This window comes from Aegilops tauschii, chromosome 6, assembly GCF_002575655.3.
Source record: "Aegilops tauschii subsp. strangulata cultivar AL8/78 chromosome 6, Aet v6.0, whole genome shotgun sequence".
Classification (NCBI taxonomy): Eukaryota; Viridiplantae; Streptophyta; class Magnoliopsida; order Poales; family Poaceae; genus Aegilops; species Aegilops tauschii.
This window is the reverse complement of record NC_053040.3, coordinates 325,480,727-325,493,425: the sequence shown is the minus strand read 5'-3', so window position 1 is coordinate 325,493,425 and position 12,699 is coordinate 325,480,727. Positions and strand designations below refer to the sequence as shown.

The following is a 12,699-nucleotide window of genomic DNA, read 5'->3' as shown; positions in this document are numbered from 1 at the left end:
AAGTCGAAAACCAGCTACAGAAAGCAAGCAAAAGAACAGTCACGTCTGGCACCTAGACTAGTCTTCTTGTCTTCCCACCAGCATGGAGCATGGGGCCTCCACTAGGACGTGGGTGGGAGCCCCCGTGAGGCCCAAGGGCGGCACTCAGGAGACTTCGGGGCATGTACAGCCCCAACTCATTATTACGTGAGAGTGTCATGAGCGGAGATCTTCACAGGCGTAGGGCCTTGGTCATGGGTAGAACTTCCGGAGGTGCTGGATGTTCCACGCGTTCTGGATGGAGATCCCGTCCTGCGTCTCCAGGCGTGCGCAGCCACGCCTGGAGACACGGGCGATCCTGAACAGGCCCTCCCTCATGGGCGAGAGCTTATGAAGCCCTTCTTTGGAGAGCACCCACCTCAGGATGAGGTCACCCACCTCGAGAGTCCTGGAGAGACGCTGCAGCCATGATACCGCCGCAGCGCCTGCTGGTACCTCGCTAAATGGAGCGAGGCTAGGTGGCGGCGTTCCTCCCCCAGCACGAAGTCCATCCCCCGCGAGGCGTCCTGGTGTGCCTCGTCAAACGTTAAGACCCGCACACAGCGATGCCTGACCTCGTGAGGGAGGGCCGCTTAGGCTTCGTAGATGAGGAAGAACGAAGTCTCGCCCATCGGCTTGGTCGCGGTGGTGCGAATGGACCACAGCACGGACTGGAACTCATCGAGCCAGCCCCTGCCGCAGGCCTCGAGCTTCTTCTTGAAGGTCCTCGCCTTGAGGCCTCTTAGGACCTTTGCGTTGGCGCGCTCAGCCTGGCCATTGCTCTGTGGGTGTGCCACCGAAGCGTAGCATATCTGCGTTCCAAGGTTAGCACAATATATTTTAAAAAGGTTGCTGGTGAACTGCGAGCCATTGTCGGTGATGATGCGGCCAGGAACCCTGAAGCGGCTCACGAGGCCCTTGATGAACTTGACGGCCGAGCCAGCTGGGATGGTGCGGACGGCTTCCACCTCCGCCCACTTGGTGAATTGTCGATGGCGACATAGAGGTAACGGTAGCCCCCGGGCGCTCGAGGGAACGGGCCCAGGATGTCCAACCCCCAGACCACGAACAGCCAGGAGAGCGGGATGGTTTGAAGGCCCCAAGCAGGCTAGTGGATCTGCTTAGCATGGAACTGGCAGGCCTCGCATGATCTTACCAACTCAGTGGCATCATTGAGCGCCGTGGGCCAGTAGAATCCGCTGCGGAATGCCTTGCCCACGAGGGTGCGCGACGAGGAGTGATGCCCGCAGTCCCCGCCATGTATGTCGGCCAACAGCTTGCATCCCTGCTCCCTGGAGATGCATCGTGGAGAAACATCGTTCAGGCGCTTTCGTTAGAGCTCACCGTCCTGGATGCAGTACGCAGTGGCCTGGCGGGCCACACGCTCCGCCTCCTCCTCCTTTTCCGGCAAGACGCCTCGGAGCAGGTACGCCTTGAACTCCTCGGACCAGCACCCCTCCTGAGGCTCGAGCGCAAGGAGCAGGCGGGCCCCCGAGGTTGGGCCGCGGGCTGGTGTGCCTGAGAGGGGCGCCGGGGGGGGGGAGCTCCTGCTGAGGCGATGTGGGTCCCGCAGCAGGGGGAGCTCCTCCTGAGGCGATGCGGTTCCCGCGGCGGGGGGAGCTGCCGACGGCTTGAAGAGTCGCTCCTCAAAGACGCCAGGCTCCTGAGGCTGGTGCCGGAACGCCCTCTTGGCGATGTCGTCTGCCTCCTTGTTCGTGCCACGCGACACGTGCTGCAACTCCAAGCCTAAGAATCGTTTCTCAATTTTGCGTACCTCCTCAAGGTATGCCTCCATGTGCTCGTCCTTTGTCTTGTATGCCTTGTTGGAGAAGTTGACGAGGAGCTGGGAGTCGCCCCTGATGGTGAGGCGCTTCACCCCCAGAGTCACCGCAGCCTTGAGGCCGGAGATTAGGCCCTCGTACTCCGTGATGTTGTTGGAGACCTTCTCCTGGTAACAGAGTTGCACGATGTAGTAGAGCTTGTCCTGGGCGGGCGAGATGAGCACGGCTCCAGCCCCCGCGCCCTGACATGCGAATGCTCCGTCGAAGTACATGACCCAACCATCTGATGCTTCCCTTCCGGGCGCGAGGGAACGGTCCTCGCCCACTTCTCGGTCAGGGGCATCAGTCCATTCTACCACAAAGTCAGTGAGGGACACACCTTTGATGATCCTGGTGGTGCTGAACTCCAACTGGAACGCATGTAGTTCAATGTTCCATTCGGCGACCCTTCCCGCGGCGTTAGGGCTCCGGAGTACCCTCTCCAAGGGGTAAGCCGAGACAACCTTGATGGGGTGGCCTTGGAAGTAGTGACGCGGTTCCCGGGAGGCGACTAGGAGTGCGAGCAAAAGCTTTTGTGGCATGGGGTAGCGCGCCCACGCATCAAGTAGCACCGTGTTGACAAAGTACACTGGGTGTTCGATGAGGGTGGAGGCATTGGCGGGGTCCTGTACCTCCTGAAACTGGGGGACCTCAGGAGCTTTGTCATCTGTCGGGGCAGCCGTGGCCTCAGGTGCGCCATCCTCAGGAGTCCCGCTGACCGGAGGGGTGGCCGAGGCCTCAGAAGCACCGTCCTGAGGCCGCGGTGTCTCGGCCGGGTGCGAGGTGCTGCTCCGTGAGCCCTTGACTAGACGCTCCTCCTGGACCGCCACGAGCGCCGCGCTAGCAGAGTGAGGCGTGGCGGCCAGGTAGAGCACCAAGGGTTCGAGGGGGCGCGGTGCTACCATCACTGGTGGGCTGGTGAGGTACCTCTTGAGGTCTTGGAAGGCCACCTCAGCCTCTGGAGTCCACTCGAACGGGTCCTTCTTCTTCATCAGCTTGAAAAAAGGGAGGGCGCGCTCACCTAGCTTGGAGATGAAACGCCCGAGTGAGGTTACACAACCCGCCAGCTTCTGCATCTCCTTGGGGGTTTGCGGCGGACTCATCCTTTCTATTGCCTTGACCTTCTCTGGGTTGGCCTCGATCCCCCTATGTGACTCCAGGAATCCAGCAGCTTGCCGGACGGGACGCCGAACACACATTTTTCCGGGTTGAGCCGCAGGTTCACTTTGCACAGACTGGCAAATGTCTCCTCCAGATCTTCGATAAGGGTTCTTGCCTCCCGAGATTTCACCACTATGTCATCGACGTATGCCTCGGTGTTCCTCCCGAGTTGCTGGCCCAGGGCGATGTGTATCAGCCGCTGGAAGGTTCCTCCGGCATTGCGCAGCCCGAACGGCATGCAGGTGTAATAGTACACCCCGCACGGGGTCAGGAAAGCCGTCTTGTCAACATCCTGCACCGCCAGCTCTATTTGGTGATAGCCCGAGAAGGCGTCCAGGAAGCACAGTAGATCGCACTCGGCGGTGGAGTCGACAATCTGATCGATGCGTGGGAGAGGGAACGGGTCTTGAGGACAAGCCTTGTTGTGGTTGGTGAAATCGACGCACATGCACTCCTTCCCGCCCTTCTTGGGGACGATAATCGGGTTTGCCAACCAATCTTGATGTCGTACTTCCCGAATGACGCCGACCTCTTGCAACTTGCGGGTCTCCTGGATGATGAATGACTGCTTCTCCGGGGCTTGCTGCCGCGCCTTCTGCTTTACTGGGCGTGCGTTGGTTCACACACTACAGGAATCAGGCACTTTGCCGTCTGCCATGGCTGACGGCAAAGGCATGCTTGGCGGACGGCAAAGGCCTTTGCCGTCCGCCAGCAGACGACAACAGGTCCGGCTGAATAGGCTATGTCGATGGGCTCTTTGCCGTCTGCTGGCGGATGGCAAAGATGAAATGGTCTTTGCCGTCCGCCAGCAGACGGCAAAGAGCCTGGACGGCACACGTGGCAGGTTAGGTCCGTTAGGGGGTTAACGGCGTGCTTTGCCGTCCGCTGGCAGATGGCAAAGACCATTGCACCTTTGTCGTCTGCTAGCGGATGGCAAAGTAACCAAATAGGCCAGCCCCAAGGTGCTGCCATGTGGCATGCTATGCCGTCCGCTGGCAGACGGCAAAGGTGCAACGGTTGTTGCCGTCTGCCAGCAGACGGCAAAGTAACCAAATAGGACAGCCAGTGCCCCAGGTTGCACAGGTAGCTGCCATGTGGCAGCTTTGCCGTCTGCTGGCTAATGGCAAAGCTCTTTGCCGTCTGCCAGCAGACGGCAAAGAGGCTGTATAGCCCCTGTTTTTTCTTAAATTCATTCAATTTCACCGAATTTCACATATATATATATATAAACATTTGAAGATATATATAGACAAGCATATCCAACAAGTTTCCAACACTACATATCCAATAAGAAGTTCCCTCCAACAAAGTTCATCGTACAAAATCAAAACAAAAAGAGTAGACTCCATGAAAGCAAGCTCCTCATCTAAAGCAAATCTGCAAATTGGGAAAGAAGAAAGTTAGAAGAAAAAGAAGGCTAGCTAGAAAAAGAAGAAAAAGAAGAAGAAAAAGAAGAAGAAGAAGAAGAAGTAGAATTTATCTACTCTTTCTTAGTCTCCTCTCCTCTTCTTTATCTTCTTCTTCTTCTAACTAAGGTAGGAAAAAAGGCCATTTTTTAGCTAAGCTAGGTAAAAATGCTAAGTGTGTAGGTCATTTTAGAGCTAAGCTAGGTAAATAGGTCATTTCGGAGCTAACCTAGGTAAAATGGATCATATTGGAGCTAACCTAGGTAAACTCAGTCATTTTGGAGCTAACCTAGCTAATTATGCCATATTTGAGTTAACTAAGCATATTATACCATTTTTGACATAAGTAAGCTAATTATAGGTCTTTATTGAGCTAACCCAGGTAACTAAACATATTAGAGCTAATTTAGCATTTTAGAACTAACTTAGGTCATTTTGGAGCTAAGTTAGGTAAATTGATCATTTTGGAGCTAATTAGGCTTATTATGTAAGTTTCGAGGAAAATAAGCTAACTATATGACATATATGAGGTTACCAAGATTGTTATGCCATTTCAAACCTAAGTAAGCTAATTATGCCATGTTTTACATGAGTAAGCTAAGTGTATGTCATTATTGAGCAAACCTAGGTAACTAAGCATATTAGAGATAACTTAGGTCATTTCGGAGGAAACGAAGCTAAGTATAGATCATTTTGGAGCTAAGTAAGCTAATTATGTCATTTTGGCGGAAGATTAGCTAAGTCTAGGTCATTATGGTAAGCATTTTGGAGGAAATAAAGCTAAGTCTAGGTCTTTATGCATTTGGTAGGCAAAACACTAGAGAAAACTTACCGTCATCACGGAGGTGAAGGACTGGTCGGTAATGCGCCAGTGCCAAACGGAGATGGACCGATCGGGGTCGGGGTTGCGCCAGTGCGAGACAGAGAAGGATCGCTCGATGCTTGTCGGGAGGCATGCTGCACTAAAGATCATTTGCAATGTCTCATTAGCATGATGCAACTGAAATGTGAATACTAGTAACTAATGACCATTCAAATGAAACTCACCGTGCCTGCTATACCAATCTGGGGCATCGACGGTGGGGTCTGACCGTTTTTCTCGCACACGGACTGCACATTTTGTTTTCACGAGTCAGTCATATTAGTTAGTAATGAAACGAACATTACATGCATGATTTGGCTAATAAGCAGGAGAAACTTACCACGAGGAGCTCATATAGGGCCCGGTGAGACGCGTTGTTCTGGTTCCTCTCCGCCTCCAACAGACTAGCCGTCCTCTCCTCCAGCTCGATCTCCCTCTGCTTGGCCTGCCTGTTTGCCTCCGCCAGAAGCTCCTGGGCCCTTGCCTCGATGGCAAGCTCCACTGGCCGTGGTCGAGGCGGTATCTCAGGAAGAGACCTCGTGTGGCGCTTCTTGATCTCCGGGAGACTTCTAGGACAACGTATCAGTCCATCCCCAATGGATACCGAGCCATGTTTCCTCCCATCACCAGATAGCATCACGAGCTCTGTAAAAGGACTCTGGCTCGGGTTGAAGTCATCCCCTTTCGTCGCCTTCCCAAAGTCTATGTACCTCACGAGCTTGTTGTGGGAGGAGATGTTGGTGAAGCTCTCTGGATGATCGAGGTCATCCCTAGAGAATGCCTTGGCCTTCTTGTACGGGGCCATATGGGCCATGGCATAGAGGTCGTACAACGGTGGCACGTCCTTCTTGTTGTGTTTTGCCTAAAAGAGAGGAACAACATATTAGTTAAGGGCTGAAGCTAGCATGAAGAATGAAATTGCATGAATCATTAAGGGCTGAAACCACATACCCAGTGATCCCCGTACTCAAACAGGTTGGAGCTACCTTGATGGTGTGGCACACCTCGCATTTGGGCACGCTTATCCCTGGCCTTGTTGTGTTCGGCTAGCCATTGGGGAGAGCACCACTCATCCACCAACGCCTCCCAACAGTCCATCATATTCGCACACCATCTCGAGGGCACCTAAGTTTGGCAAAGAGAAATTTTAGCGCTACGCCTACGAATGAAATCAAGGAAACTAAGTACAAGGCCTTAAGAATAGTTAATTACCTTCATGTACTTCTCCTTACTCAGATACTTGTAGCGGCACTTCTTCTTGGCCCTCCTAATGTTAGTCGAGGCGTAGTAGTCTCAAACAACCTGCACCCTAGCCTCGTGGCGTAAGTTCTGAAGTAGGCACTTGCACTCGGCTTCGAGAACCCTATTGGGGAACGTAGTAATTTCAAAAAAATTCCTACGCACACATAGGATAATGGTGATGCATAGCAACGAGAGGGGAGAGTGTTGTCCACGTACCCTCGTAGACCGAAAGCGGAAGCGTTAGCACAACGCGGTTGATGTAGTCGTACGTCTTCACGATCCGACCGATCCAAGTACCGAACGTACGACACCTCCGAGTTCAGCACACGTTCAGCTCGATGACGTCCCGTGAACTCCGATCCAGTAGAGCTTCATGGGAGAGTTCCGTCAACACGACGGCGTGGTGACGGTGATGATGTTGCTACCAACGTAGGGCTTCGCCTAAGCACCGCTACGATATGACCGAGGTGGAATATGGTGGAGGGGGCACCGCACACGGCTGGAATAGATCAATAGATCAACTTGTGTGTCTATGGGGTGCCCCTGGCCACGTATATAAAGGAGTGGAGGAGGGGAAGAGGGCTGGCCCTTATGGCGCGCCCCGGAGGAGTCCTACTCCCACCGGGAGTAGGATTCCTCCCCTTCCAAGTAGTAGGAGTAGGAGACAAGGAAGGGGAAGAGGGAAGAGAAGGAAGGAGGGGGCGCCGCCCCTCCCCTTAGTCCAATTCAGACTAGTCATTGGGGGGGCGCGCGGCTTGCCTCTCTCTCTCCCCTAAATCCCAATAAGGCCCATATACTTCTTCCCCCGTATTCCCGTAACTCCCCGGTACTCCGAAAAATACCCGAACCACTCGGAACCTTTCCGATGTCCGAATATAGTCGTCCAATATATCAATATTTACGTCTCGACCATTTCGAGACTTCTCGTCATGTCCCCGATCTCATCCGGGACTCCGAACTACCTTCGGTACATCATAACACATAAACTCATAATACAAATCGTCACCGAACGTTAAGCGTGCGGACCCTACGGGTTCGAGAACTATGTAGACATGACCGAGACACGTCTCCGGTCAATAACCAATAGCGGAACCTGGATGCTCATATTGGCTCCCACATATTCTACGAAGATCTTTATCGGTCAAACCGCATAACAACATACGTTGTTCCCTTTGTCATCGGTATGTTACTTGCCCGAGATTCGATCGTAGGTATCTCAATACCTAGTTCAATCTCGTTACCGGCAAGTCTCTTTACTCGTTCCGTAATACATCATCCCGCAACTAACTTATTTAGTTACAATGCTTGCAAGGCTTATAATGATGTGCATTACCGAGTGGGCCCAAAGATACCTCTCCGACAATCGGAGTGACAAATCCTAATCTCGAAATACGCCAACCCAACAAGTACCTTTGGAGACACCTGTAGAGCACCTTTATAATCACCCAGTTACGTTGTGACGTTTGGTAGCACACAAAGTGTTCCTCCGGTAAACGGGAGTTGCATAATCTCATAGTCATAGGAACATGTATAAGTCATGAAGAAAGCAATAGCAGAATACTAAACGATCAAGTGCTAAGCTAACGGAATGGGTCAAGTCAATCACATCATTCTCCTAATGATGTGATCCCGTCAATCAAATGACAACTCATGTCTATGGCTAGGAAACATAACCATCTTTGATCAACGAGCTAGTCAAGTAGAGGCATACTAGTGACACTCTGTTTGTCTATGTATTCACACATGTATCATGTTTCCGGTTAATACAATTCTAGCATGAATAATAAACATTTATCATGATATAAGGAAATAAATAATAACTTTATTATTGCCTCTAGGGCATATTTCCTTCAGTCTCCCACTTGCACTAGAGTCAATAATCTAGAGAACATCGCCATGTGATTAACATCAATAGTTCACATCACCATGTGATTAACACCCATAGTTCACATCATCATGTGACCAACACCCAAAGGGTTTACTAGAGTCAATAATCTAGTTCACATCGCTATGTGATTAACACCCAAAGAGTACTAAGGTGTGATCATGTTTTGCTTGTGAGAGAAGTTTAGTCAACGTGTCTGCCATATTCAGGTCCGTATGTATTTTGCAAATTTCTATGTCTACAATGCTCTACACGGAGCTACTTTAGCTAATTGCTCCCACTTTCAATATTTATCCAGATTAAGACTTAGAGTCATCTGGATCAGTGCCAAAACTTGTATCGACGTAACCCTTTACGACAAACCTTTTGTCACCTCCATAATCGAGAAACATATTCTTATTCCACTAAGGATAATTTTGACCGCTATTCAGTGATCTATTCCTAGATCACTATTGTACTCACTTGCCAAAATTAGTGTAGGATATACAATAGATCTGGTACACAGCATGACATACTTTATAGAACCTATGGCTCAGGCATAGGGAATGACTTTCATTCTCTTTCTATCTTCTGCCGTGGTCGGGCTTTGAGTCTTACTCAATTTCACACCTTGTAACACAAGCAAGAACTCTTTCTTTGACTGTTCAATTTTTGAACTACTTCAAAATCTTGTCAAGGTATGTACTCAATGAAAAAACTTATCAAGCGTCTTGATCTATCTCTATAGATCTTGATGCTCAATATGTAAGCAGCTTTACCGAGGTCTTTCTTTGAAAAACTCCTTTCAAACACTCCTTTATGCTTTGCAGAATAATTCTACATTATTTCCGATCAACAATATGTCATTCACATATACTTATCAGAAATATTGTAGTGCTCCCACTCACTTTCTTGTAAATACAGGCTTCACCGCAAGTCTGTATAAAACTATATGCTTTGATCAATTTATCAAAGCGTATATTCGAACTACGAGATGCTTGCACTAGTCCATAGATGGATCGCTGGAGCTTGCATATTTTGTTAGCACCTTTAGGATTGAAAAAACCTTCTTGTTGCATCATATACAACTCTTCTTTAATAAATCCATTAAGGAATGCAGTTTTGTTTATCCATTTGCCAGATTTCATAAAATGCGGCAATTGCTAACATGATTCGGACAAACTTAAGCATATATACGAGTGAGAAACTCTCATCGTAGTCAACACCTTGAACTTGTCAAAAACCTTTTTGCGACAATTCTAGCTTTGTAGATAGTAACACTACTATCAACGTCCATCTTCCTCTTGAAGATCCATTTAATCTCAATGGCTCACCAATCATCGGGCAAGTCAATCAAAGTTTATACTTTGTTCTCATACATGGATCCCATCTCAGATTTCATGGCCTCAAGCCATTTCGCGGAATCTCGGCTCATCATCGCTTCCTCATAGTTCGTAGGTTCATAATGGTTAAGTAACATGACCTCCAGAACAGGATTACCGTACCACTCTGGTGCGGTTCTCACTCTGGTTGACCTACGAGGTTCGGTAGTAACTTGATCTGAAGTTACATGATCATCATCATTAGCTTCCTCACTAATTGGTGTAGGAGTCACAGGAACAAATTTCTGTGATGAACTACTTTCCAATAAGGGAGCAGGTATAGTTACCTCATCAAGTTCTATTTTCCTCCCACTCACTTCTTTCGAGAGAAACTCCTTCTCTAGAAAGGATCCATTCTTAGCAACGAATGTCTTGCCTTCGGATCTGTGATAGAAGGTGTACCCAACTGTCTCCTTTGGGTATCCTATGAAGACACATTTCTCCGATTTGGGTTTGGGCTTATCAGGATGAAACTTTTTCACATAAGCATCGCAACCCCAAACTTTAAGAAAACGACAACTTTGGTTTCTTGCCAAACCACAGTTCATATAGTGTCGTCTCAACGGATTTAGATGGTGCCCTATTTAACGTGAATGCAGCTGTCTCTAATGCATAACCCCAAAACGATAGTGGTAAATCGGTAAGAGACATCATAGATTGCACTATATCCAATAAAGTACGATTATGACGTTCAGACACACCATTATGCTGTGGTGTTCCGGGTGGCGTGAGTTGCGAAACTATTCTGCATTGTTTCAAATGAAGACCAAACTCGTAACTCAAATATTCTCCTGCACGATCAGATCGTAGAAACTTTATTTTCTTGTTACGATGATTTTCCACTTCACTCTGAAATTATTTGAACTTTTCAAATGTTTCAGATTTATGTTTCATCAAGTAGATATACCCGTATCTGCTCAAGTCATGTGTGAAGGTCAGATAATAACGATACCTGCCGCGGGCCTCAACACTCACAGGACTGCATACATCAGTATGTATTATTTCCAACAAGTCTGTTGCTCGCTCCATTGTTCCGGAGAACGGGGTCTTAGTCATATTGCCCATGAGGCATGGTTCGCAAGCATCAACTGATTCATAATCAAGTGATTCCAAAAGCCCATCAGCATGGATTTTCTTCATGCGCTTTACACCAATATGACCTAAACGGCAGTGCCACAAATAAGTTGCACTATCATTATTAACTTTGCATCTTTTGGCTTCAATATTATGAATATGTGTATCACTACGATCGAGATCCAACAAACTATTTTCATTGGGTGTATGACCATCGAAGGTTTTATTCATGTAAACAGAACAACAATTATTCTCTGACTTTAAATGAATAACCGTATTGCAATAAATATGATCAAATCATATTCATGCTCAACGCAAACGCCAAATAACATTTATTTAGGTTTAACACTAATCCTGAAAGTATAGGGAGTGTGTGATGATGATCATATTAATCTTGGAACCACTTCCAACACACATCGTCACTTCACCCTCAACTAGTCTCTGTTTATTCTGTAACTCCTGTTTCGAGTTACTAATTTTTTTAGCAACCGAACAAGTATCAAATACCCAGGGGCTACTATAAACACTAGTAAGGTACACATCAATAACCTGTATATCAAATATACCCTTGTTCACTTTGCCATCCTTCTTATCCACCAAATATTCAGGGCATTTCCGATTCCAGTGACCATTTCCTTTGCAGTAGAAGCACTCAGTTTCAGGCTTTAGTCTAGCTTTGGGCTTCTTCACAGAAGTGACAACTTGCTTGCCATTCTACATGAAGTTCCCTTTCTTTCCCTTTGCCCTTATCTTGAAACTAGTGGTCTTGTTAATCATCAACACTTGATGCTCTTTCTTGATTTCTACCTTCATCGATTTCATCATCATGAAAAGCCCGGGAATCATTTTCGTCATCCCTTGCATACTATAGTTCATCACGAAGTTCTACTAACTTGGTGATGGTGACTACAGAATTCTGTCAATCACTATTTTATCTGGAAGATTAACTCCCACTTGATTCAAGTGATTGTAGTACCCAGACAATCTGAGCACATGCTCACTGCTTGAGCTATTCTCCTCCATCTTTTAGCTATAGAACTTGTTGGAGACTTCATATCTCTCAACTCGGGTATTTCTTGAAATATTAACTTCAACTCCTGGAACATCTCATATGATCCATGATGTTCAAAACGTCTTTGAAGTCCCGATTCTAAGCCGTTAAGCATGGTGCACTAAACTATCAAGTAGTCATCATACCGAGCTTTTGTCAAAACGTTCATAACGTCTGCATCTGCTCCTGCAATAGGTCTGTCACCTAGCGGTGCATCAAGGACATAATTCTTCTGTGCAGCAATGAGGATAATCCTCAGATCATGGATCCAATCCGCATCATTGCTACTAACATCTTTCAACTTAGTTTTCTCTAGGAACATATCAAAAATAAAACAGGGGAGCTAAACGCGAGCCATTGATCTACAAAATAGATATGCTAATACTACCAGGACTAAGTTCATGATAAATTAAAGTTCAATTAATCAAATTACTTAAGAACTCCCACTTAGATAGACATCCCTCTAATCATCTAAGTGATCACGTGATCCAAATCAACTAAACCATGTCCGATCATCACGTGAGATGGAGTAGTTTTCAATGGTGAACATCACTATGTTGATCATATCTACTATATGATTCACGCTTGACCTTTCGGTCTCGGTGTTCCGAGGCCATATCTGCATATGCTAGGCTCGTCAAGTTTAACCTGAGTATTCTGCGTGTGCAACTGTTTTGCACCCATTGTATTTGAACGTAGAGCTTATCACACCCGATCATCACGTGGTGTCTCAGCACGAAGAACTTTCGCAACGGTGCATACTCAGGGAGAACACTTTTATCTTGAAATTTTAGTGAGAGATCATCTTATAATGCTACC

At 47.8% G+C, this 12,699-nt stretch overlaps 1 protein-coding gene across 1 annotated transcript; it reads right to left on the bottom strand.

The window, feature by feature from the left end:
* Positions 1-231: 231 nt before the first annotated feature.
* On the bottom strand, positions 232-2,743 carry LOC141026059 (uncharacterized). Its single transcript, XM_073502012.1, has 6 exons — positions 2,075-2,743; positions 1,907-1,966; positions 1,380-1,750; positions 1,175-1,310; positions 647-800; positions 232-545 (listed from the first exon to the last, which is right to left on the bottom strand). The coding sequence occupies exons 1-6, from the start codon at positions 2,741-2,743 to the stop codon at positions 232-234; spliced, it is 1,704 nt and encodes a 567-aa protein (XP_073358113.1).
* Positions 2,744-12,699: the final 9,956 nt, after the last annotated feature.